The 22846-nt window shown below is 42.3% G+C and overlaps 1 protein-coding gene across 1 annotated transcript; it reads left to right on the top strand.

Moving 5' to 3' along the window:
- Positions 1-1680: 1680 nt before the first annotated feature.
- On the top strand, positions 1681-20248 carry AIFM1 (apoptosis inducing factor mitochondria associated 1). Its single transcript, XM_085324352.1, has 16 exons — positions 1681-1821; positions 5010-5103; positions 6085-6114; positions 7285-7397; positions 7520-7650; positions 8417-8507; positions 9314-9398; positions 10016-10092; positions 11199-11307; positions 12000-12107; positions 13160-13248; positions 13330-13470; positions 14018-14160; positions 17010-17134; positions 18628-18824; positions 20013-20248. Exons 1-16 carry the CDS (start codon positions 1720-1722, stop codon positions 20082-20084), a joined length of 1707 nt encoding a protein of 568 aa, XP_085180478.1. The 5' UTR covers positions 1681-1719; the 3' UTR covers positions 20085-20248.
- Positions 20249-22846: the final 2598 nt, after the last annotated feature.

Genomic DNA, 22846 nt, shown 5'->3' with positions numbered 1-22846 from the left:
CGGGCCGGGCCGGGCCCACACAGGCACACACAAAAACAGGCGGCTTGCCGGGTCCGCGGCCTTCCGCGACTGTGCTGGGCCCGGCGGGGGTTGGCAGGCCCCGGTTCCTCTCGGGGCTCAGCGGCCTCACCGGGAAGAGGCGGTTTCTCTTGGGCAGCTGCCGCAGGCTTCTCCAGGAGCTCCGTGGGCAGCTTTAGGCGCGCCAGCCTCCAGTACTGCAGCGCCTGGGCTGGGCCCTTGGGGATCCAGGCTCCACGTGTAGACCCGGCCCCTGCTGCAAGCTTCTGGCGCTTTTACCTACTTTCTTTATATATATGTGTGTGTATATATATATGTAGGTGAAAACCGCAGCAAGCAGTAGTTCCTTGTGCAGTTTAACAAGTTTGGGCCTACAGTTGTAATTTTCCAAAATAGCTACTTGTTTAGGGCATCTTAGCTCTAGACCAAAGTTTCAATGACACTTGGCACTGCTGAATTATGGGGTGCTTTCACAGGAACAATTCTGACGGTGAAACCACATCACGGAAGCTATGTGGATAAAAAATAACATGACGTTAGGACTTCTTAGCTGGACCTATTGTGCTAGCAGTGTGCTGGAGTGTGCTAAGAGGGTGACAGAGGTGCAGATGCTAAGTTCTTGGGAAATCATGACTTCAGATGGAATTATTTGGTGTATTTGGGTGTTTGTAATTGTCTGTGGCTTGAACTCACAAATACATGTATTTAGGCAGGCAAAGAGTTTACTTGGGTATAGCAGTTTGCATGTCAGTTGAGTACTGAGGCAACATAAGTTGCTCTGTGTATGAGATGGGAACGTGTTATGCAGAACAGTCCAACCACTTTGGCGAGCCTCAGCTGGCCACTTGTGTTGTAAACACAATGTTCAGAGTAGTCATTGCATTACTATATTTAGATTCTTATTTCAGATAGGCTGGACTGTGTGATGAAACCATAGTAAAATAAAATGTTGCACAGCTATTTGAGTTGATGTACTCTATGTGATAACTGCTTTACTTAAGAAGTTTACCAGCAGTTTACTGGCAGTTGTCTTCATCTGAACAGGCAACTCTTGCTCCTTTTCATTTGGGATGCCTCTTCTATTGACAAAGGCCTCTTTCATTTGGTGGTTTATCTTGGTACCTCATTGGAACAAGCTATGTTGGCAAAAGGACTTTTTTGCTGGTATAACCATACCTACTATTTACCCTAACATGATTATGTAACCTCTGCTTATATACTTTGGAGCAAAGTGCATCTAGACTGATATCTGCCTCTGACAGAAGAGGCCTGGAGAGGGATATTAGCACAGCAAGTGCACAGTATGCATACATCTCAGATATGCTGTCTCAGTGATCTGCATCACTGGGAGAGTGACAACTTCCTCAGCTGGCAGTACAGTCTTTATAGCATTTTAGTAGATGTTCCTATTTAATTACTTTTTGACCTTGCATGTATTTTTGATATCTACAACAGTATGGCACAAGTATGTGACTTGAAGCCATTTGTTTTGGCACAGAATAATTCACTCAGATGTGAATTGCTGAGATGTGCTATCAGACTTTTCAGTCAAGTAGCTTATTTACCTTTAGCCTTATGAATGACATGATCTCTAGATTTTAAAACATATCTTTGTATTGACAGTCTTTTTTTGTTTTGTCTAATAAATTATATTCCTTAGGCAACTTGTTGCAGCGCTGGAATGTCCACATAAAACTACAGATGAGCAGACAAATGGCTAGCTCTGGTGTGCCTGGGGGCAAAGGCGATAGTTCTGTTTTTGTCCTTATTGTGGGCTTATCAACATTGGGAGCGGGTGCATATGTAAGTAGAAAGGTAGTTCATGGAAAGAAGCTGCAATATATCTCTCCTGTTAAGCAATTGCCGTATTTCAGCTAATTTTACTTGGCTTTTTACATCTGTAGCTATTCCTTGCTTTGGAAAACTTCAGGCAGAGCTAACTGAGCCTGGCTGGAAATTAACTTCTTACGATCGCTTTCTACTGTAATTTCAGTTACCTTTTAGCTTTTTACTATAAAGATGCTCTTTTTTACATACTATGACTAACCACAGCTGTCTCATATGTGGTAGTAGCGTATAGTTCAGGACAAGTTTGATGGTTCATGCTTTTGATACCAAAGCAGCTATAGATCTAGGCAGACTAGTCAAGAAAATGTTTTTAAATTATTTACAGACTTGAAAGAGGAGGAAGCATTATTCTGTCATTCAGGAGGAGATTTCCCAGTGTGAAGAGCTTCCTTGGGAAGTGGAACCACACTTTTAATGTTGTGGATATCCGTTGAAATCTGTAGGATTATACAGCTGGCAAGAAGGCCATGGAAAAACTTCTAAAGAGAGGGACAGAAACCATGAACATGTGGCTGAAAGGTCATTTTTAACTTCACTTCTTGGCTGCTGAAAGGCTCAGTATAAAGCAAAATCTTCATTATTAGTTATAATGAAAACATTACTTAGGAAATTAGATCTTTTGAGAGAATTCATGTTCTCACCTCCTTCCTCTGCTCCACACAGGAAAGCAAATGCCACATCTGAGCCAGACCTTTTATTGTGAATACAAGAGATGGCTTAAATAGTAAGAGGCCTTCATAGTTTGAGTCTTAAAGCAGAACTATATTTGCTTCTATGTGTGGCACTGGTAGGTTTTTTTGTTTGTTTGTTTGGTGTTTGACAAACAAGGTAACTGAAAATGCACTCTGCTTTTCCCAAGATCTGTTTAATTGTGTGTCCTTGATAATATTCAGTACTCTTTCCCTCTCTTCTCTCTCATTGCCTGTCTTCACCTACAGTTCTGCAGTGTCACCATCTAAGATACCCTTCTAGATCACTAACGTCTTCAGGTGTTCCTGGAAAAGCTGGCAACAATCTACTGTTCTACTTAATTGTAGGAGGAACAGTCACTGGGGCAGGAGCTTATGTAAGATGCTTAAATAAATGTGCTTATTTTATTATGTGATTGGGTAGAGGGTACCTTCATGTATGTAATACCAGATTAGCCATCTACTCTAACTAAACTGTCCATGCTCCATGGCCTCAGATACTTAATTTAAAGGGACATAGTCAAATCATTTAAGTTTGCAGATTTGATTTTCCTAAACAGTCTAGTTCTCAACAGGAAAAATTCCTTTAGAATTAACTTTTATACATTCACTTTATCTAAAACAGAAACAAACCCTAACACTTGTGCAGGACTGGCCATCTTTGTTTTCTAACAAGCAGAGAAGCACAAGCTACTTAGCATGTCTATTCTGACATCAGTAATCTTGGCATGCAAGAAAGGAAATAATCAACTAAATTTAAATATACTAGAGAAAAGAAAACCTACATATCTGCATTTGGGATCTCTTCAGAGAAAAACATTGAAACAGCACTCTTATCTAGCGAAGTACATAGATCTTTTATTATTAGAAAGAACTTGGCATTGTCCCTTTGGAAAAAATTATCCTGAAGGCTTGATCTGGCATTTTGCATGTATATAGTATCCATTTTTTCCTAAGTGATTGGGTTTAAGTTGCTGTATGCTGCCCTTCAGACTTGCTTTAAAAACTTTATGGTTCTGCTTCTTGCAAAAGCAGCAGTAGTTTTATTAACTGTGAGCTTAATATGTTTAAGCATAAAGCATAAGCATTTAAAAATATTTTGTCTTAATTCTTCTCAACACTGGTGAGTTCTCAATTTCTGGTGCTTTTAATGTTTCTGCAATTCCCTGGATATGCTTTTGTCTGCCTCTGCTCTTCTTCATGCCCTGCATTAAGTTCCTCAGTTCTCATCTGAGACTTTGTCCTATTTTTGAAGTTATGAAACACCTAATCTTGGAGATCAGTAAAATTTGAGATGTCTTAGGGAGTAAAAGAGATATCAAATCCTTAAAAGAATTAACTTCTGTTCAAACAGAGTTTGGATGTCATAACACTATTAACTAACAATAAATGGTTTAGTGTCAGGTGCAGTAATACTTGTCTTGCCTTTGAATTTAAAAGGCTTTTATTTCATGCTAGAGACATTCCAGTTATAATACTATTTCACAATTCAAAATACAGCAATTGAGTAGACAGTTGTATTTCAGACTGTCTTGATAGCTTTTTTTTCCTTTCAACTTTCATGGCCTTGATCAGAAATGTAGCACATATAAGATGATTATCAGCTAAGTGTTGCCTTAAAAATTTGCTGCTTTCCCTGTATTGACTGAGGGGGGAAGTATCTTGTTGTGACCTGCTGTTTCATTATCTCTTGCTTCTCTACGTTATGATTTTTTCTTTGAAGTTAACATGTTGATGTAAAAGATGTTCCCTTCTTATATGTCCCTCTAAATTGTATTTCTAGAACAGGCAACTTAAGCTTATATTCTAGGCTGACATTAACAAAAATAAAGAAAAAAAAGTGACTGCTTAGACACTGGAATCACTTCCAGTTGAAGGCTATTACTTAGAACAGCCACTCTTCTGTTTCCTGAAAGCACTGCTAATGTTAGTGATTTTACCACTGCTAACATCATTCATGTAAGATCTAGCCTAAAGCAAGCTAATGAGGTTGTTTACTTGTTCTGTTCAGCTACTCTAAGCTTCTGAAGCTGGGAGTTGCTTTTTGCCTTGAATTTGCTTTCCTCTTCTGCAGCCTGGTGTCATGCCATTCGCCATGGCCTAACCTTGCAGAGAGCCTTGAAGTTTGATTACATTTCCTTTGTTGCATGTGGTTCCTCTTGAAACAGGTCTCCAGCCCAAAGACCAAACATCTGCAGAAAGCTTTATTGTTAGCTTACAGAAAGCAGCCAGACAACTGAATCCATGTCTTAGTATGTTCCTCTTGTTGCTATGTATACCTACCTTTATGGGCACTTTTTTCAGTGAGATGTATTTTGATCTGCTTACTTTAATTGAAAGCAAATGGCTTTTCTGAGCAAGCAGGTTAGACAAAAGCCTATCAGAGGGTAGAAGCAAAATGCTGCCTTGATGCTGTAATGCATAGGAAGTAAATATCTCCTTTTTTGTTTCCAGGTATACAAAACACTGAAAGAAAACAAAGAGCGATTCACTAGCCGTGTTGCAACAATAACTGCACGATCTGAAGAAAGTGAATCAGTTCCTTCTGGTTAGTCCTCGCCTGCTAGTTTTTGGTTTGGGTCTTTTTTTCATAAGTTACTAACTTGGGACCTGTGAAACAAACTGAACAATGTATGTGTGAAAACACAATCAGCATAAGCTGTGCCTTCAGAGCATTTTTGCTTCTCAGTGTGTTCTGTTGTATGTGAATTCCCATGTCCTTCCAGAATAGAAGATAGTGCTAGCTTTCTCTGACCTAAAACAAAACCCTATTTTACAGATGGTTATAATGATAATGGAGGTGGTCTCTTGAGGTTTCTTTCCACAGATTAAGCCTCCTGCACTAAAAGGAGAAGAGAAAAGGGTTAGCCCTGCTTTGGGCATTAGCTCTTACCCAATCTGGCAAAGACACTGTGATTACAAGGGGATAGCATGATCTACCAGCGCAAAATCCTCTGTACTGTCCCACTTGCCAGTCTTATGAATGAGAGATGAGCAAGCAAGGGATATCATACTTGTGCCATGTGTAGAGAGAGGAACTGGGACAATTAGTGCAGCTCTTGATGGTGCTTTGCATGCTATATGTGGCCCACAGGGTATCCACTGAATGTCTCATAATGCATGAGATCCCAAGCTGGAGTGTCTGGACAATTGGGCCAAAGGATCTTATTTCATAATAATAGAGTGGCTTTGGGTCATGAAAGACAGGGAAGGGWGTATTATGTCACTGTCTTACGGAACCAACAGAAAGAATATCCTGGAGACAGGACAGAAGACTAACTGCTTTGGCTTGGAGGAGGGGATAAAACATTTATACTGAGATTGAGGTTGGAAGAGAGAGAGAGCTGAAGGTTAAATGTTTAAGCAGGGGTCTTGGTAAGTCTGTGTTTCTGGAGGTTTTCCCCCCTTTATTGTGGAGAGCCCATTAATCCTATGGTTTCCTTGAGTCAGCCTTGAAACTGTRGTTTCCTAAGCGTATCCTTGTTAGCTTGTGCTTTGCCAAATTCAGCCACTGTCTTTTCTGTTTCAGATGCAGAACCTACCTCTCAAGGCACAGCAGGTGAGGTGAAATGATCTTGATGGTAATATTTAACTGACTGTTTTATTCCTAGATTCAATTTAGCTGCATGTTGCTTAGAAACAGGACCTGCATGTGGAAGGAAATACATTCTGGTAGGAACTCAGAAATTGGTCTCTTGGAGTATAATTAAAGAAAAATATACCTTGGGAGTGCTGGAGTGGTTTTAAAAGCTTTACTTTCATATAGACTGTTCACTGAATGGCCAGTGCAGAGTTTTGGTCTTGCTCATAGTTGATTCATGTCCTCAGATGTAAAGAAGAACTTGAACTAGGTCAAAATTTGGCAGCTCATATTTTCCAAACGATTTTGTTGTTTTTTCTCCAACCTGAATGACACCCAGGTCATGTAGAACTCTATAAGGTCTTTTCTGCTGGTGTTTCAAATAATCTTTTGGATGTGTCACTCTTGCTAACTCAACAAATTGTCACTGTAAAACCTGAATGTTAAATCTCTAATGCATTGTTTGGCCAGAGTAGAGGCCAAACGTATTTTTGCCTCTCTGAATATGCTGTCTAGAGAATGTCCTGATCTTACCTAAAGCTTCTGGCATGTTGAATACCAGATATGAGCTCTGTGGGTCTTTGACTTTACAAGCACTTCATCCAGCTGTGTAAATACAAGGAACATAAGTAGGTTGACTTATAAAATAAAGCTTTGGAAAGTCTGCTAGAAAAGTAGCACCTGTTCACAGAGAAATAATAAGACTTGAAACCTGTTAACAGACTGTCTTGACAGTTGTGTTTCAGGCTTGTTATGTAGAAAATTTTGATTCCTCCTTTCTTAAACCATAGAGAAGAGGATCTGTAATAGATGAGCAAAAGCCACATTATGGAAGCTGTGCTACTGGATATTCCAAAGTTCTGCAGTTGCTGTTAGGTTTGTTTGTGCAGCTCTAACTTTTAAATAAATCATTTCTGGAAATCTGATGGTTTGACTCTGGCTTACCTGGGGAGCTAGCTCAGAGTGAAGAAGCAGCATGGTTCTCAAAAAATATATTTTGAGGTGGAAGGAAAGGGGAAGAGAAGGTATTTGAAGGGCAGCCTGCCAAAGTCTGTATGTGAAAGGCAGCTGATGACATACTCTRTTCTTTGTGGTTGGGCAGTTTTTCCTGCTGTATTTGCAGTAAACTGTCCAGTCTGTCACCTGCAGATCCAGGAGCTCGCCCTGAGGTCCCATCTCACGTTCCTTTCCTGCTAATTGGTGGAGGAACTGCTGCTTTTGCTGCTGCCCGATCCATTCGGGCTCGTGACCCTGGTGCCCGGGTAAGAGAGACCCTGTTCTAGAGCTGTGTGGATGGCTGAATACCATGCTTGCTTCAGAGCCTTTGTGGTGTGTTTTGGTGTTTGCCTGGCATTGGAGCAGCTGACGTGTTTCATGATCAAAGGTGCTGATTGTGTCTGAAGATCCTGCCCTGCCCTACATGCGTCCACCCCTTTCCAAAGAACTGTGGTTTTCAGATGATCCAAATGTGACAGAAACCCTGCGATTCAAACAATGGAATGGCAAAGAAAGAAGGTATGTGTCACTTGTCGGTCCCAAGGAGAAGGGAGAGTGTTTAGTGAAAAAAAGTTTAGGTTTACCAAACTTTCTTGTGAGAGCCACTGGTAAGGGTCTTAAGGACCCAAAGGCGCTGTGCGGGTAGGTTACAGAGCAGATTTCTATGTTCCTTTCCTATAAAGAGAGCCATGGGGTTTGCCTGTGTCTGTTCCTTCTTTGATTAGCCTAGCTACAAGGTACAGAGCATTGCGTGCTGTATGCAGGACTTCTGGGTGTTGTGTTTTGTCCTGAAACAACAGTCTAAGCTAGAGCGTATCTTGGACTCCAGCATGGAGTGTGGCTTCCCGGAGATGTTAGCTTACCATCCCAAGATGTTACAAACATGTAATTTCAACAATAAACAGCACATTGAAAGATGTAGCATTGCTCACTATCAAGGCAAGGGTTACTTTACACATGCAAGTTAGCTTAGTACTAAATACACCTTTAATCTAGCTGCAATTCCCTTAAACATACCCCATCACTGGCTGAAATCCTGTGAAATACCTTAATAGTAAAGGTGGGGATACAGCCTCACATTTTAGAAGAGAGCTCCAAGGTCTTTGTTTGGATTCCTGTGACTTTTACAATAAAGCATTACTGATCTTAACCCTTGAACAGTGTGAAGACCCTAGTGGTGTTTTTAAAAGGGTCAGGGAGGAAGAGTGATAATTGCTGAATGGCTAATATCACAGAGAAAGTAGAACTCATTTGATAATAGATTTTTTTTTTTTACCTCTTCCAGTATATATTTCCAGCCTCCATCATTCTATGTGCCTGCTCATGACCTTCCTTTTGTAGAAAATGGTGGAGTAGCAGTTCTGTGTGGCAAGAAGGTAGGTACAGTACTAGYTGTTGTTCTGGGATCATATAGTTCTTCAAGTAGAGCCTATAATCTATGCTGAAACTAAGCACCTGTAGAAGATATGACAAGGTTGGCTGAGGAGGAGAATATGAAAATGTTTGCCCAAAGTGTTTGAAGCATAGCAGAAGCAGGCATGGGTAAAGTTTGGAAGTAGGAGAAGCTGCAGGARTAGCAGTGGTCGGAGGGAAGGTGAAAAAGAAGGAAGGATAAGATTAAAGTTTGGGTGTGGGACATACCCATATGTACAGCCGAGGAGAAAGGGTGAGATAAATGAGAGCTAGGCTGTGTATCATTCAGAGATTAAGGTGAGGAGAGTCCTATATACTCTGTGCAGTGGATTCTAACATGAGCAAGAGCATTGTGCAGAAGCATCAGGAAGGTGAAAAAGAGTTTATGCTGAGGCTTCTAATATGTTTTCTTCTTCAGTTTTCTAAATATTGCTAAAATAAGATTTCAGTGAGTCCTCTTACTGCATTAGATGTCTGAGCTCATTCCTTAGACTCAGATCCTGGAAAGATCAACATGATCTCTGATTGCTGCCAAGAGAAGTTGACTGAATTTCTACTACCAGATTTTTCTCTCTCCTTGCTTCCCATCCACATTCCACCCTTCTTCTCCCCTTCCTCCCCCCTCCCCCCAAAAAATAGCCTCACGATAACTTAAAGGTGGGGAAACATTGCTTCTAAGTTTGCTTTTCTGCTCAATAATTTGTGCAGTTTAACTGAAGTGGCCTACAGAACCTACAGTGTGAGCTCTCCTGCTTATTTTATTTTGCAGGTTGTGCACATGGACGTTAGAGGCAATGTAGTGAAACTCAGTGATGGTACCCAGATATCCTATGACAAATGTCTAATTGCCACCGGTAAGTTTTCAGCTATTTGTTCTTTGTCTTGTGGCATACCTTTGATTTTTAGTGGCATTTACCTGATGAAGCAGCTTCTGCAATACATATCAAACTTTTTGCAGAGCAGTCATGTGAAGGACAGTCACACAGACAAATGTGCTAGTTGGGTGTTTCACCTACCTCACCTGATTCTCTGGGACTTTCAGAGTTTTGCTCTGTGAAAACCCACAGGGATTTCCCCATCAGCTAGATAAAGGAACTTCTGTAGAGCCCAGCGTCTTGAGATTCTGGTTATAGAAGTGGCAAGGACAAGAACCAGATCTTGCCTGGGTAGAACACTACTGCAGCAGGTAGCCCGAGCGGTGCCACAGCTAACTGCACTTAAATGGGAACTTAGTGTCTCCAATCAGTGGAGCAAGGTATAACATTAGATTTTTGTGCCCTGCAATGACTTGCTGAATCACCCACTGAAAGTCACAGAAAGTCTTTAATGAAAAAAACACAGAGAAAACAGGTGATAGAGCAGATTTTAACAGTTGGACAAGCACAGTCCAGATGTAAAATAGCTCCTGCATTGTCTGGATAGCCAGGGACATTGCCAGTGGTATCCTTAATCTCTCTCTTCCTATCCTCAGGTGGTTCCCCAAGGAATCTACCCGCAATTGAAAGAGCAGGAAAAGATGTACAACAGAGGTTGACACTGTTCCGCAAGGTAATCTCTAGGTGCTGCTAGTCCTGGCGTGAACTTGAAGAAATCAATAACACTATTACAATTTTCAACTCATCAKTTCTTCTGCTTTGAGTCCAGGATAGCACTGCCTTGGCAGCAGCTTCCTTTGGCTAATAAGCAGGAGCGCACTTCCTATTTATTCCTTTCCTCTAGGCAGGTGAACGAGGTAGAGTGGAGTGTGGAACACCACTTTTCCCATTGCCTTAGCACTGAAAGCTGCAATAGTGTCTGATTTTGAGTTTCGCTTCTTTCCCTATGGCTTTATTACATCTTCCAAACCTTTTAAAAGCAAGCAAAACATAAGCTCTACCAGCTTCTTCCAAGACCACAAGTATTTTTGGACTGTAACTGGAGTGTGCCTTCAGGTCCATGAGCAGACACTGGAAGCTAACTTAGTACACTAGCTTGGCACCACTCCTGAATAAGWGTATGCTGCAGTTCAACAGTGCACAGGCAAGAGGTTGGACTTTAGTCTGAGACAGGACAGAGATTGCGCTCATTCTCTGAAATTTTACCTGAGTGTGAAACTGAGTGTGCATGTTAGCTTTTGGATTAGCTTAGGTATTTTTCTGATGAACTAATATCCTTGTCTTCTTCATKGTCATTTCTTCACCTTCATCCTGTGCCTTGGATGAAAATAAATGAAAGGCAGGGAAGTTAGTCAGTGGACTTCTGGTTTTCACTGTGGAGAGGCTTTCTGTTGACAATCTCAGTCTTGAAATGCTGGAGTTTAGAATGGACATGCAACTTTATTGGTGAAACTGAATACATTTGTGTCTAGTAACTTCATTGTAATTTGCTTTTGACAGTTAGGGGAGAATGCAGGAATCTGAGATAGCCTGGAATCTTCCTAGTTCAAAAAGACAAAGCAAGTCTGCATCTTCAGACAGTAATTGAATAATGAAAGTAAAGAAGCTTGCACAGAAACTAGGAAGCCAGAGGAAGAACAGGAGGAAGGAGAAACTCATTTCCCTTTTTGAGTTGAGGGGAGTGTTGCTCCTGTTTCAAGGAAAAAAAAATGGAGGAATACATTTTCTGCTGCCATTGTTGTCCGAGTATATCTGAAAAAGGAATAAATCTTCTTTCAGATTGAGGACTTCAAAAATCTGGAGAAAATTTCAAGAGAGGTCAAGTCCATCACAATTATTGGTGGTGGTTTTCTCGGCAGTGAGCTGGCCTGTGCTCTGGGAAGAAAAGGTAAGTGTGGTCCCACAGGCAGCTTACCTTCAGCCTGGCACCTTGACAGAAGCGATAGACATCGAATGTGAGCAGCTTGACATTATAAACTTCCTTTTCATTCCCCARCTGCTGAGTTTTTGCATAGATTTGTGGTTTGCACATGCCTTTTGTTGGCTATGTGGCCTGACCTGGATTTCTGTTTTCTCTCTGATTAGCTGTCAAACAGCACCTGACTCCAGAGGTCTTTGTAAGTTGGGCTTTCTGGAAGCTCTGCAGGCCAGTGCATGTTGCAAAGTCATTCCGCCCTGTAGAGAAAGTTGTATTTGCTCTGTCAATACTAAAGCCACTCTGAAATTAGTATTTCAAAGAGGTTGTGAACAATTGGAAATTTATTCTCAAGTGCATACAGCTTTTTGAATAGTTCTCTGGTAATTTCTGCAGATTTCCAAGAAGAGAAGTTCTCTCCAAAATGCTGATCATTTTATATACAAGTCTACTAAGTGTTACCCTAGAGTTTGCAGGCATATGTGATACAGTTGCTAATCACTTTGTGACTCCTTTATAAAATCTAGGAGCTAGATCTCCCAGTTTTGGGGAAAAAAATCAAGCTCCTTGTCTAAAGTAAGCTAAAATATCTGCATGTGTTCTGAAATCTGTGCTGCTGCTCTTTATCCATGATGTAAGAAGCCTGTTCTTTGCTTCCCTTTCAGCACGAACCAGAGGCCTGGAGGTGATTCAACTATTTCCGGAGAATGGCAATATGGGCAAGGTCTTGCCTGAATATCTGAGTAACTGGACCACAGAGAAAGTCAGAAGAGGTGAAGCTGCTCTTCAGTCCTCCTTCTCTGCGAGTGGCAGAGCTCTGGTGTTTAGGCCAGTAGCTGTCTTGTAGCCATTTCTTTTGAAATACAGCTTTGCTTATTTTGTCTATGGAGTCTCAGCCAAAATTGGGTTCTTTGCAAGATGGTGTGTATCTATTTCTCGAGTGCAGAAGTTCAGGCTTGCCCTTGGGCAGTTTGGGTTGCACAGAGCAGCCATGAATCTCTGGCTTCTTAGCAGTTTCCCTGGGAAAGCCAAGCCAAATGTGCACGGTGATGCTTGTGAGATTATCCCTCTGGCTGACCACGTGCAGAACAATCCCTACTGCCATACAGCTCTCAAGCTACTCTAACAGCCCCTGTAATCTGGAACCAAAGCTGTCTGAAATTTCTGCCTGACCTCTTCTTCCAACTTGCTCAAACTTCAAAAATTTTTTCATCCTATAGCCAAATTCAGCCAGCCAGCAGTCAGTTTGAGAGGATTACGTAGCCTCATGCCTTGTGCTTGGACCTTTGTAGACCAATTGCTGTAGTGTTCAGCTCATAAAGTTGGTAAAGTCTAAGATACCTTTTTGCTTTTACTATATTTAGTGCAGAATAYGTTCCTGTGCATTAGTAAGTGTAGTGGGCATAGGGGGAGGGGGAATATAGCTGGTGCTGCAGGGCTCAGTAATTTGATGAGAGTGAGTTTTCTTTTGGTTCTGGAAGGCTCCCTTGTAAGTCTGCTGGGTTTGGCTAGGACAGATAACTGGACATTCCTAGTGCTTGAGGAACCTGTCTTCGGGGATTCTTGGGGATTTGACCACATTGTGATATGAGACATACTGCTGTGTGTCATTTACATAGCTCTCTCTAACTTGTTAGCTGAGTTTCTTTCTCCTCATGCTTCACTCAGTACTCTCTTGCCACAGGCAGCAAGGATAAGGTGGTCTTTCCCATAGTTCCTGACCTGACTACTGCTCTGTCTGCATCTGTATTTGTACCACAGATGCCTGCTTTAGCTGAAATCTGTCTCCCCCTGAGCAARCAGTTATATTTGTGTTTGTTTCCAGAGGGTGTTAATGTTATGCCTAATGCTGTGGTGAAGTCTGTCTCTGTCTGTGGCAATCGACTGATGATTAAACTGAAGGATGGCCGAAAGGTAAATGTAAAAGCAGGAAGTGGGTGGAGTTTCCTGGGGGCACTGTGAGAGTTAAAATAATAATAATGAATTCCCAAACAGGTGGAGACTGATCACATTGTGGCTGCAGTAGGGCTCGAACCTAATGTGGAATTAGCAAAGTCTGCTGGGCTCGAGGTAGACTCTGACTTCGGAGGGTTCAGGGTGAATGCGGAGCTGCAAGCACGCTCCAATATCTGGGTGGTGAGTATCTGAGAGAGACGCTCTCGGAAACGGGAGTTCTCTGTCTGCTTGTTATGCTGATGTACATCTGAATACACGGAATTATGAGGGCTGGTATATATGCCGATAAGGTGAATGGGGGCAAAAAATATCAAGTAATGAGAGCAGTTGTAGTGCAAATCCTGCTAGCAGCCTTGGAGCCCATTCATGCACCACAGCACAGTTTGTTGCTGTGGTAACAACTGTGCATGTTTTTGAGTATTTATGCCGTGTAAGAGGAGTTGGGTAGTCTAAAGATAGCACAGATTGCTCTATTGCATAAGAGTTCCTTTAGTGGGAATCAAGACTTTGATCCTTCTGGAACAAATGTATCTGATAGTGTCTTAGTTTTCAGAAGACCAGTGAAAAATGCTGAGAGTATGGGACTTGCATAGCCTGGGCAGGGGGAAAAAGCAGAGGTTGTCAGGAAAAACTCTGTTCATTTTTGCACAGTGCCATGTATGACTTGTGTGTTAATTCAACCTTCTGTGTATATGTTTAGTCCTCACTGATTGCAATTCTCTTTAAGGCTGGGGATGCAGCCTGCTTCTATGATATCAAGCTAGGCAGGAGACGTGTGGAGCACCACGATCATGCCGTTGTAAGTGGAAGACTAGCTGGAGAAAACATGACAGGAGCTGCAAAGCCCTACTGGCATCAGTCCATGTTCTGGTAATGCTGATTTCCTCTTTTGGTATTTCTTATTTGGCCAAGTTGCAGAAGCTTTGACAATATACACCTTGTAAAGATTTCTATTTCCTCAGTGTACTGAAACTACTTCAGCAAATACCTTCATGGCTTCTTGTTCCCAGAAGCTGAGGCAACAGGAGGACATTTGAGCTTTAGTATTCACTGCTTTGCCCTGATGTCTCAAAAATGTTTTCTTTTCCTGCAAATCCTAGTTTCTCCCCAAGTTTGTCATATTTGGCAAAGCAAGCAACAGTTAAGAGCAGCCCTTTCTCAAAGCAGGATAACTTACAGGTTGTATTTGGCAGTAACYTTTTTGTTATGATAGTTTGAAGATCTGCAGCACAGTCCCTTGTTTCCAGTCGTGTTGTATCTTTGCTATTTAGCTGAACTGATGCTTTATTATCAAAGAAGAGCTGCAACTGGGATTGCTTGCAAAAAAAAAAAAAAAAAAAAAAAATCCTTTTTTTTTTCCCCAGAGAGGGGAGAGGGGTATGGAGAAAATAGGCAGCTTTTTCAGAGTCCTTTAAAAAAATCTATTAGTTCAAGATGAGTCAGAAATTTAAAGATAGCAGCAGTTTAAATATGGGGAAAGATGTGTTTACTTTTCCTGAAAAGAACTCCTCAGAAGTAGTTATTTATGGCTTGCTATCCTTTATCTGAACACTCAATCTGTACTGCACAGACTGTGGGTCCAGAAAAGTTTGTCACTTCACTGTTAAACCTCTGCACAAAACAAGAACATAGAAGTATCCATCTTAATTGTGTTTTTTCTTCAAGCTACTCTGACCGTGACATAGGTGCAGACAGTTGGAGGACCATGAGTTAAGTCTCGTGTTCTGTTGACAGGTATTAACTCTGGAGGTTTGCCAGCCCTCACCGAGTGAGACTTCCTCTTCCTGTCCTAAAAAGCTGGCGAGTAGCAGCAACTCTTCTTACATTTTTTCAGGATGTTCAGAATCGCTCCTGAGTTCTGACTTACTCACTGCTGGGTGCCTAATCTGGTTAGTTGGCATATTACTGGTATTCATCTCAGTCTGCCCAGTGTGTATTTGAGGATTCTGGCCATGAAGATAGCAGTGTACATGCAGAGATAGCCAGACTGTTTTGTATGATGTATCTATTTCCTCAACATGATTGGGAACACCTTTGAATTTATTTCTTGGACTCTAAACCACAGCTGCACTGACTTGTATAAATACCCCAGGTTATATCCAACAAGGCCCACTAGAAGAACAGGTGCAATTTTCTTTAATCATTCTTAAATGCTGTCTCTGAAATGCCTGTTAAATAATTATCAGGGCTGCAAAGTCTGCTGAGCAATGTCAGAAGTTTGATAAAATGTTTTTATTTGGACCTGGAGGAATACTTGCTTCTGCCCTAGCTTTGTCTCCAACTCATTTGGTATAAGCAAGCAGCATAACAGATTTTTATGAGTACATTCTAATTGTGTCCCAATGCTCACATTTGAGTCTTGAGATCAGGCATGTAGCTTTCTGAAATATCAAGATATATGAAGTTATTGGAAGCTGCCCAGCACCCTCCAAAGGAATAGGCCTTAAATATTTTAAGTTTTTATTCGTTGACTGGTTTCTTCTGAAATTGATGGCATTAGACTTGCTCTATGTTTATTCCTTGTTCCAGTGGCAGACTGAGAAAATCAGTTTACTAGTTAGGTGAATCTGCAGTGTTGTGCATAGGTCAGCACAGAAATATTACAGGAGGATATCTGTTCCTTGTGTAAAGGATTTGGATGGCTATGATAAGTAAGGTAGGAACCATGTTTTGAGTAGGGGTGATGAAGAAACATTGAATATATGCTTCAGTGCCTTATGGCACTGCCTAAGATGTAAGTCAAGACAGGAAAAAGCATGTGATTGTTTAATGACACTATCATCCATGTGCACCCAGGGAATTAAAATGGCACGAGAGTAATGTTAAGAAATACAGACTTTTTTTTATTTCTGATCTTGTCATTATTTTTCTGGGGTACTTTGTTAGCTATGTAATTTGGAGTTCTTCAATGATTTCCTGCTTGGAAGCAACTTCCAACTCTTGCTTTATATCGTTTGCACTGAAGTAAATTGCTGTTTCAAAAAGACTGGAGTGTATATATACTTCCAGGGAGCGGATTTGTAACTACATGTTACTTTCCAGGTTTGTATTGCCAAAGTAAGTGCAAGAGTAGGCATGCCTTGTACACCTGCAAAATAAACTACAAGGTGTTTTTGAAGAGACACCACATCTGGTAGCTGAGCAGTCTCCTAAGGATAGTGAAGAAATTCATGACATGAAGGAAGCAGTCTTTGCTTCTCTGACATTTAGATCAATTCATGTCTACTAAATTTCTGCAAAGGAAGACACAGAGGATGCACAACTCTCACCAGAACGTTTGTCCATGGCCTGGTATCTCTAAGGCTCTCTCGTGTGCAACTAGGCTGACACTATTTGGTGTTTAATAATGTTAATTATAGGATATAATATTAATAATATATATGATCATATAATAATATATTATTAGTAATAACATATGGTTCATTGTATACTATTATTATTAATACAAATATGTATGTGTTTATTTGTATATCTATAAATATGTATGTAAAAAAATTCCTACTCTGGAGACAATTAGCTGTCCTGTAGGAAGACACATTCTTATGATTTGATTTAAATTTCCATACTAATGTATGTAGAAGAGGTGCTATCACTTAGTCTGTGTGCCATGTCTTTGCATACCACTGTCATTAAAGATTTTGGGCTGGAATTGCCCTACATTGATCAAACTAACACCAAGAATGAGTTTTTGTTTGTTTTGTTTTCCTCTTCATGCCTAGGAGCGATCTGGGTCCTGACGTGGGGTACGAAGCCATTGGCCTTGTTGACAGTAGTTTGCCTACAGTGGGAGTCTTTGCTAAAGCAACAGCAAAAGACACACCAAAATCTGCAACAGAGCAATCAGGTAGGGATACAGTCCTGCTTGTGAGCTGTCCGTGTGCTTGAAGGGCATTTCACAGGTAGTGGCTGCAGAGTCACTTTGGTCTCATAGCAGAGCATCAGGAGACTGCAGTCTGTGTACTTCTCTCTCTTCTAAACCAAGCTTCAGAGCTTGTTTTTGATGTGAAAACTTGATTTAAACATGACATTCCCCCAATCAAGCATCATGTGACTTACTTACCAAAATAAACATTCTTTTTTTCATCCAGTGAAGCATAATTTCCTCCATAGCAATACTATCCCCCTTAAATGATCGATTTCTGCACCAACTCATTTGTATAGCTCTAAACGTATTTATTTTGTTTGTATATACATATATGTGTGTGTGTGTGTGTATACTGTTCTGTGTTTTGCACTGGTCTTAAATGGAAGGTGGGCATTATCAGAAGTGAACTTGGTTTTAAGATTCTTTCAGTATCATGTTATAGAAACTTATTTACAATGGGTGCCTCATTAAATTCAATACACCTCCCCTCAAGACATTCAAGACACCTCACCTTACCTTAACATCATGATGTTCAATAAAGGGAAATACAGAGTCTTGTATCTAAGGAGAAAATAACCCCATGCCCCAGTACAGGCTGGAGGCTGACCTGCTGGAAAGCAGCTCTGCAGAGAAGGACCTGGGAGTCCTGGTGGATAACATGGTGACCACGAGCCAGCAATGGGCCCTTGTGGCAAAGAAGGTCAATGGTATGCTGGCTTGCATTGGGAAGAATATTGCCAACAGATCAAGGGAAGTGATCCTTCCCCTCTACTCAGCCCTGGCGAGGCCACATCTGGAGTGCTGTGTTCGATTCTGGGCTCCGCAATGCAAGAAAGACATGGAGCTACTGGAGAGAGTCCAACAAAGGGCTGCTAAAATGATAAGGGACTGGAGCATCTCCCAGATGAGAAAAGGCTGAGAGAACTGGGCCTGTTCAGGCTAGAGAAGACTGAGGGGGGRATCTTGTCAATGCATATTAATATCTAAAGAGAGAGTGTCAAGAGGATGGGGCCAGACTCTTTTCAGTAGTACCCAGTGACAGGGCGAGAAGCAGTGGGCACAAACTGAAATATAGAAAGTTCCATTTGAACATAACAAAACACTTTTTTAATTATTATTATTATTTTTATTGGGTGACTGAGCCCTGGAACAGGTGGCACAGAGGTGTTGAGTCTCTATCCTTGGGAGCTATTCAGAAGCCCTCCAGACAGGGTCCCGGGCAACGTGTTCTAGATGACCCTGCTTAAGCAAGAGAGTTGGACTACATGATCTCCAGAGGTCCCTTCCAGTGTCAACTGTTCTGTGATTCTGCGTAACGCTGCTGTCAACTCAGAATCACACCTCAGTCTCTTACAGACTGCAGTAGACAATCTGCTTTCTAGCTGTCTTCCACCATCACAGGCAGATAGTTTTGCTGCTGTTTTCTTCTACACTGAGTATTTGAAATCAAGTCTCTTATATCTCTGCATTAGGGACAGGTATTCGATCAGAAAGTGAAACGGAAGCAGAAGCCTCAGAAGTAGCCATTTCTTCAAGCTCTTCACCAGCGCCTCAAGTTCCAAAAGAAGGAGAAGATTATGGCAAAGGTGTCATTTTCTACCTCAGGGATAAAGTTGTGGTAGGAATTGTGTTATGGAACATCTTCAACAGGATGCCCATTGCTCGAAAGGTCAGTAAAGGACTAATATGCTGAAGGGTGGGGTTGTGGCATTCAGCTTGCTTAGATAAAGGATTCGCGAGCATGTTTACTTGTTAAAAAATCAATCCACCAATTTAAAATGAGAATACATGAAAGCAGGTGCTCTGGAGTAGATCTGTGCAACATCCAGTGGCAGCCCTGTCTCAGGTGAATTGTGGGAGATGCCCTTGTGCTTTTCTGGCTGTTCATAGTTGTCACGGAACGACTTGCATCAGGCTTATGCCTCATACCTTGCCTTTGCACAGCTGAAGTTTCTGGCCTGTAATAAGCACAGGCAAGAGTCATACAAGACTGAGCATCAGAGTGAATTGTTCTATTTTTGTGCTACTTTGCATAATGTACAAATGTCTAAATTAGTCATATGCATAGACATACGTGTCATTCTAGATGCACAGTCATAAAAGTCAGGGCTGGAAGGGGCCTATCTCCCTCACCAAAGATAGGATGAGCTATACCTTTTTTTCTTTCTTCTTCTTCTTTTTTTTTTTTAACATCTTTGGAGAATATCAGTAGTAGTTTAAAAAATGAGAATGATTTTAAATTCTGTTAGGGGATCTATCCCAAGATGAACTATTCTTAGTGCTGGAAGTTTCTATTGGTATCTAATTTGAAGTTTTCATGCTGCAATTTAAGCCTGTTACTTGTCCTATCCCCATGTACAACAGATTGTTTCCTTTCTCCTCTTAGCAGCCCTTCCTCTAAATCAAGTAGCCTGGTACCGAGGTCCTTGACCACTGAGTCTTGCTGTCTAAAAGATAGTTGTGCAAGCCGCTTGCGCAGGCTCCTCCAAGTCAATGCAAAGAGAGTGGCTGTTATCTTTGCCTCAGAGTTGAGATGAATCACTCTTTAAGGTGTTTTTCTCCCTGACTGTAAAGGGAAACCCAGACAAGCAGAAACAAAATCAACTTTGCTGTCCCTGTAAGATTTAACTCCAGCRTTTCTCATAGCCAGTTGCCAGTACATTTAAGAATGCCTTATAAATTTGGCAGCAGTAAGTACTATTGTCGTGTTACAGACTGCAAAAGTTGGTGAGTTGTCATGAGTAGGGGTTCAGAGTACAAGAAATTGAGCACATTGGTTGGGAGAGCATGTAAAAAGTCTCACAGTCTAGGCTGTTTGTAGTATGTGCAGGGTTTAATGCATCTTTCCTTCCTTCAGATCATCAAAGATGGGGAGGAGCATGCTGATCTCAATGAAGTAGCTAAGCTGTTCAACATCCATGAAGACTAAACTCCAGAATGGGATCACTGCACTAGGAGTGAATGGGACAGTGAGGGCTGCTGGCTGCGTACACCCTGTCAGCTTGAAGAACTTGCTCTGAGTACTTTTGAATATTTCCAGTCACCTAGAATTCTAACGTTTGCACCAATAAAATCAGTTTCTTCTAACTTAAATGCCTTTTTTCCTGCACCTTGCAGTGTTTGTTTTGAAAGGGCAGCATGCTGTGCGGCGTGATGGCAGTGCTGTCAGTATTTCCCTTGTATCAGCAATGGAGAAGCCTGCAGAGCTGCAGCCTGTTTTCTTGCAGCATTTCCAGGCTGGTAAGCTGCAGTTCCACTGACTAGTTGTATGGAGGGCTGTGCTCTTGACAGCAAGTGCTACTAATGTAGAAAAAGTATATCCTGAATGGTAGAAATAGTGTATGATAGAGTGACTCCCAGAGATGCTTGCATTTGAAGACAAGCGCCTGCTCCAGCCCGGTAATTGGTACAAGATGGAATGTAGAAGGAATGGAAAAGGTGAGGAGAGGCAAGGCAGGACATTAGGGAGTAAATTATGAGAGCACTGGAGGAGATGCACTAATGCAGCTCTGGAGAGCACAGGCTGGAATGGATGAGGAGAACCAGTTGGTGATGCTGGGMCAAGAGTGTGTGCACCAGAGCTGTAATGTTGTCAGCAGCATCTTATCAGCATTCCTGGTACCATGCGGGAATTTGGGTGCTCTTTTTAACACCACAGCTCTTGGCTCTGTATGCACAGTAAAAGGAAGGCAAAGACAGGCTGCAGCACTGCACTGTGGAGTGGGAGTCAGGAAGAGGTAGCGTTTCACCATCTACCCAGAAATGGGTCAATGCCTTTGGCATGCAAGGGGAAGGGTATGCTGTTGAGGGTCTGTAGGCTACTGCTGCTACCTTTGCTAGGAGGAATGCTCCATCTGTTCTGTGTACTGGAGAGAACTTGTTGCCTGCTGTTAGTATTCCTCCTTAAGCAACTGAGAGGCTGCATATTCTACAAAGGTAGCTGTATCTGCACTGCTTTATCTATAGTCCAGCTGTGCACAGAAGCATTCACCTGGCATGTGCAGGAGTGAGCCTGCTGGCAAGTGAACAGTGCCTGGGGATGGGGCTTGTCTTAGTACTTAATGGTGGTGGGCAAAGTAAATACATCTGCTGCTGGCCAGCCAAAGGTAGTTGTGGAGTGGGACGTTTTTGTTCCAGAGGAATGGAGCTGGCATTTAGTTGTTGGAGCGGAACAGATCCTTATTCTGGGCTGGAGGCACTCCAGAGCTGAGGGCAGGTACTCTGCTTTGTGGCTTCTAATTTGCTTCTTAAGGCTGTATGTCACCTTTCTTAACTGATGAGCCTGTGATCACTTCCTTTGGGACCTCCTATAGCTGTGAGAAGCCTGAAAGGTGGAACAGACAGAGCCTGTGCTGCTGCTGAGCAGGGGAGTGGTGAGTTCTCAAATGAGAGGACAGTTTTGAAAGGAGTTCAAAACTTGTCAACAACTACAASTACCTACATGACTGTGTCTCATTTGTGATGTTTGAGAGGGTCTTTGGCACAAACTGAGATGTGATAGATGCCTGTAGTCTGAACCTGTGTATCATGCCAGTCCCTGAGCAGGCAGCAGTGGGACAGCTCTGGATGCTGACAGAGCCTGGTGTGCCTAGGGCCGTCAAGACATTGGAACAGCTCAGTAACTTGCACCTCCAGCATTTAGCAGGTGGAAGGAAACACTGAGGAGATGGGGCTCAAAGAGAGCTGAGACTGAATTCTGAAGAAATGACATGTTTTGTTTATGGCTGCTGGGCACAGTAGTTGATTATGGAGGGCACAATGTGAATCTGCACCACCATCCTGAGGCCTGCTCCTAGGATGAAGGTGTCTGCCAGCATGGACAGGAGAAGGGGAAGATGCGGTGCTGCTTTGGCTGGAGCTGTTCCTCAGCCTGAGAAACTGATGGGGGGATCTTAACAATGCAGATGAATATCTGATGTGAGGGTATCAAGAGGATGGGGCCAGACTCCTCTTAGTGGTGCTCAGTGACAGGAGGAGAGGCAGTGGGCACAAACTGAAACACAGGAAATTCCATCTGAACAGAAACTCCCCACTTCTTCACTGTGAAGGTGGTTGAACACTGGAACAGGTTGCTTAGGGAGGTTGTGGAGTCTCCATCCTTGGAGATGGACTGTTAATCTTGTTTCCAGGCCTCCTCCTGCCCCAGGATGATATTGCCCCTTGAATGTGGACATGGAAGGATTTACCTTGGGTACTCCTTACCCAGCTGGTAATGGTATGTTTGCAAGACAAGGTAGGTGCTGATTAGTCAGGATACCTCAGCCTGGAGGAGGTGGGTTCCTTGCTTGCATGTGAGCAGTGAGGCAGCTACTCGAGGCTGAGGAAGAGATAGTTCTTAATTCCAGATCATAAAATAATTTGTATGAGAAGGGACCTCTAGAGGTCTCTATGCCAACCCCTGCTCAAAGCAGGTCCAGTTAAAGCAAGCTCAGGACTGTGGCCCATCAAGGTTTGACTGTCTCCAAAGACGGAGATTGTACAAACTCTGGGCACCTATTCCAGTGCTTGATTCACCCATGAGGAAAACACTTTTCCTAATCTCCAATTGGAATTGGTTTTAGTCCTGTCCCTGGGCAGCTCTGGGAAAGGTCTCCAGTTCCAGGCAGTAGTAAGTTCCTCCTGCACCTTCTCCTCTCTGGGCTGAACAGACCCAGCATCCATGGCCTCTCCCCATGCATCTTGTGCTCCAAC

Source organism: Rhea americana, unplaced genomic scaffold (genome assembly GCF_003343005.1).
Source record: "Rhea americana isolate MKP2758 unplaced genomic scaffold, rheAme1 scaffold_90, whole genome shotgun sequence".
Classification (NCBI taxonomy): domain Eukaryota; kingdom Metazoa; phylum Chordata; class Aves; order Rheiformes; family Rheidae; genus Rhea; species Rhea americana.
This window is presented reverse-complemented; position numbering and strand designations above follow the sequence as displayed.

Excerpts from the sequence above, each read along its gene's own strand:
- AIFM1 (XM_085324352.1), top strand. The coding sequence starts at position 1,720 with ATGAGCAGACAAATGGCTAGCTCTGGTGTGCCTGGGGGCAAAGGCGAT. Across the intron at positions 13,471-14,017 it reads CACGCTCCAATATCTGGGTG|GCTGGGGATGCAGCCTGCTT; the intron begins GTGAGTATCTGA and ends ATTCTCTTTAAG. Across the intron at positions 18,825-20,012 it reads GGATGCCCATTGCTCGAAAG|ATCATCAAAGATGGGGAGGA; the intron begins GTCAGTAAAGGA and ends TCCTTCCTTCAG.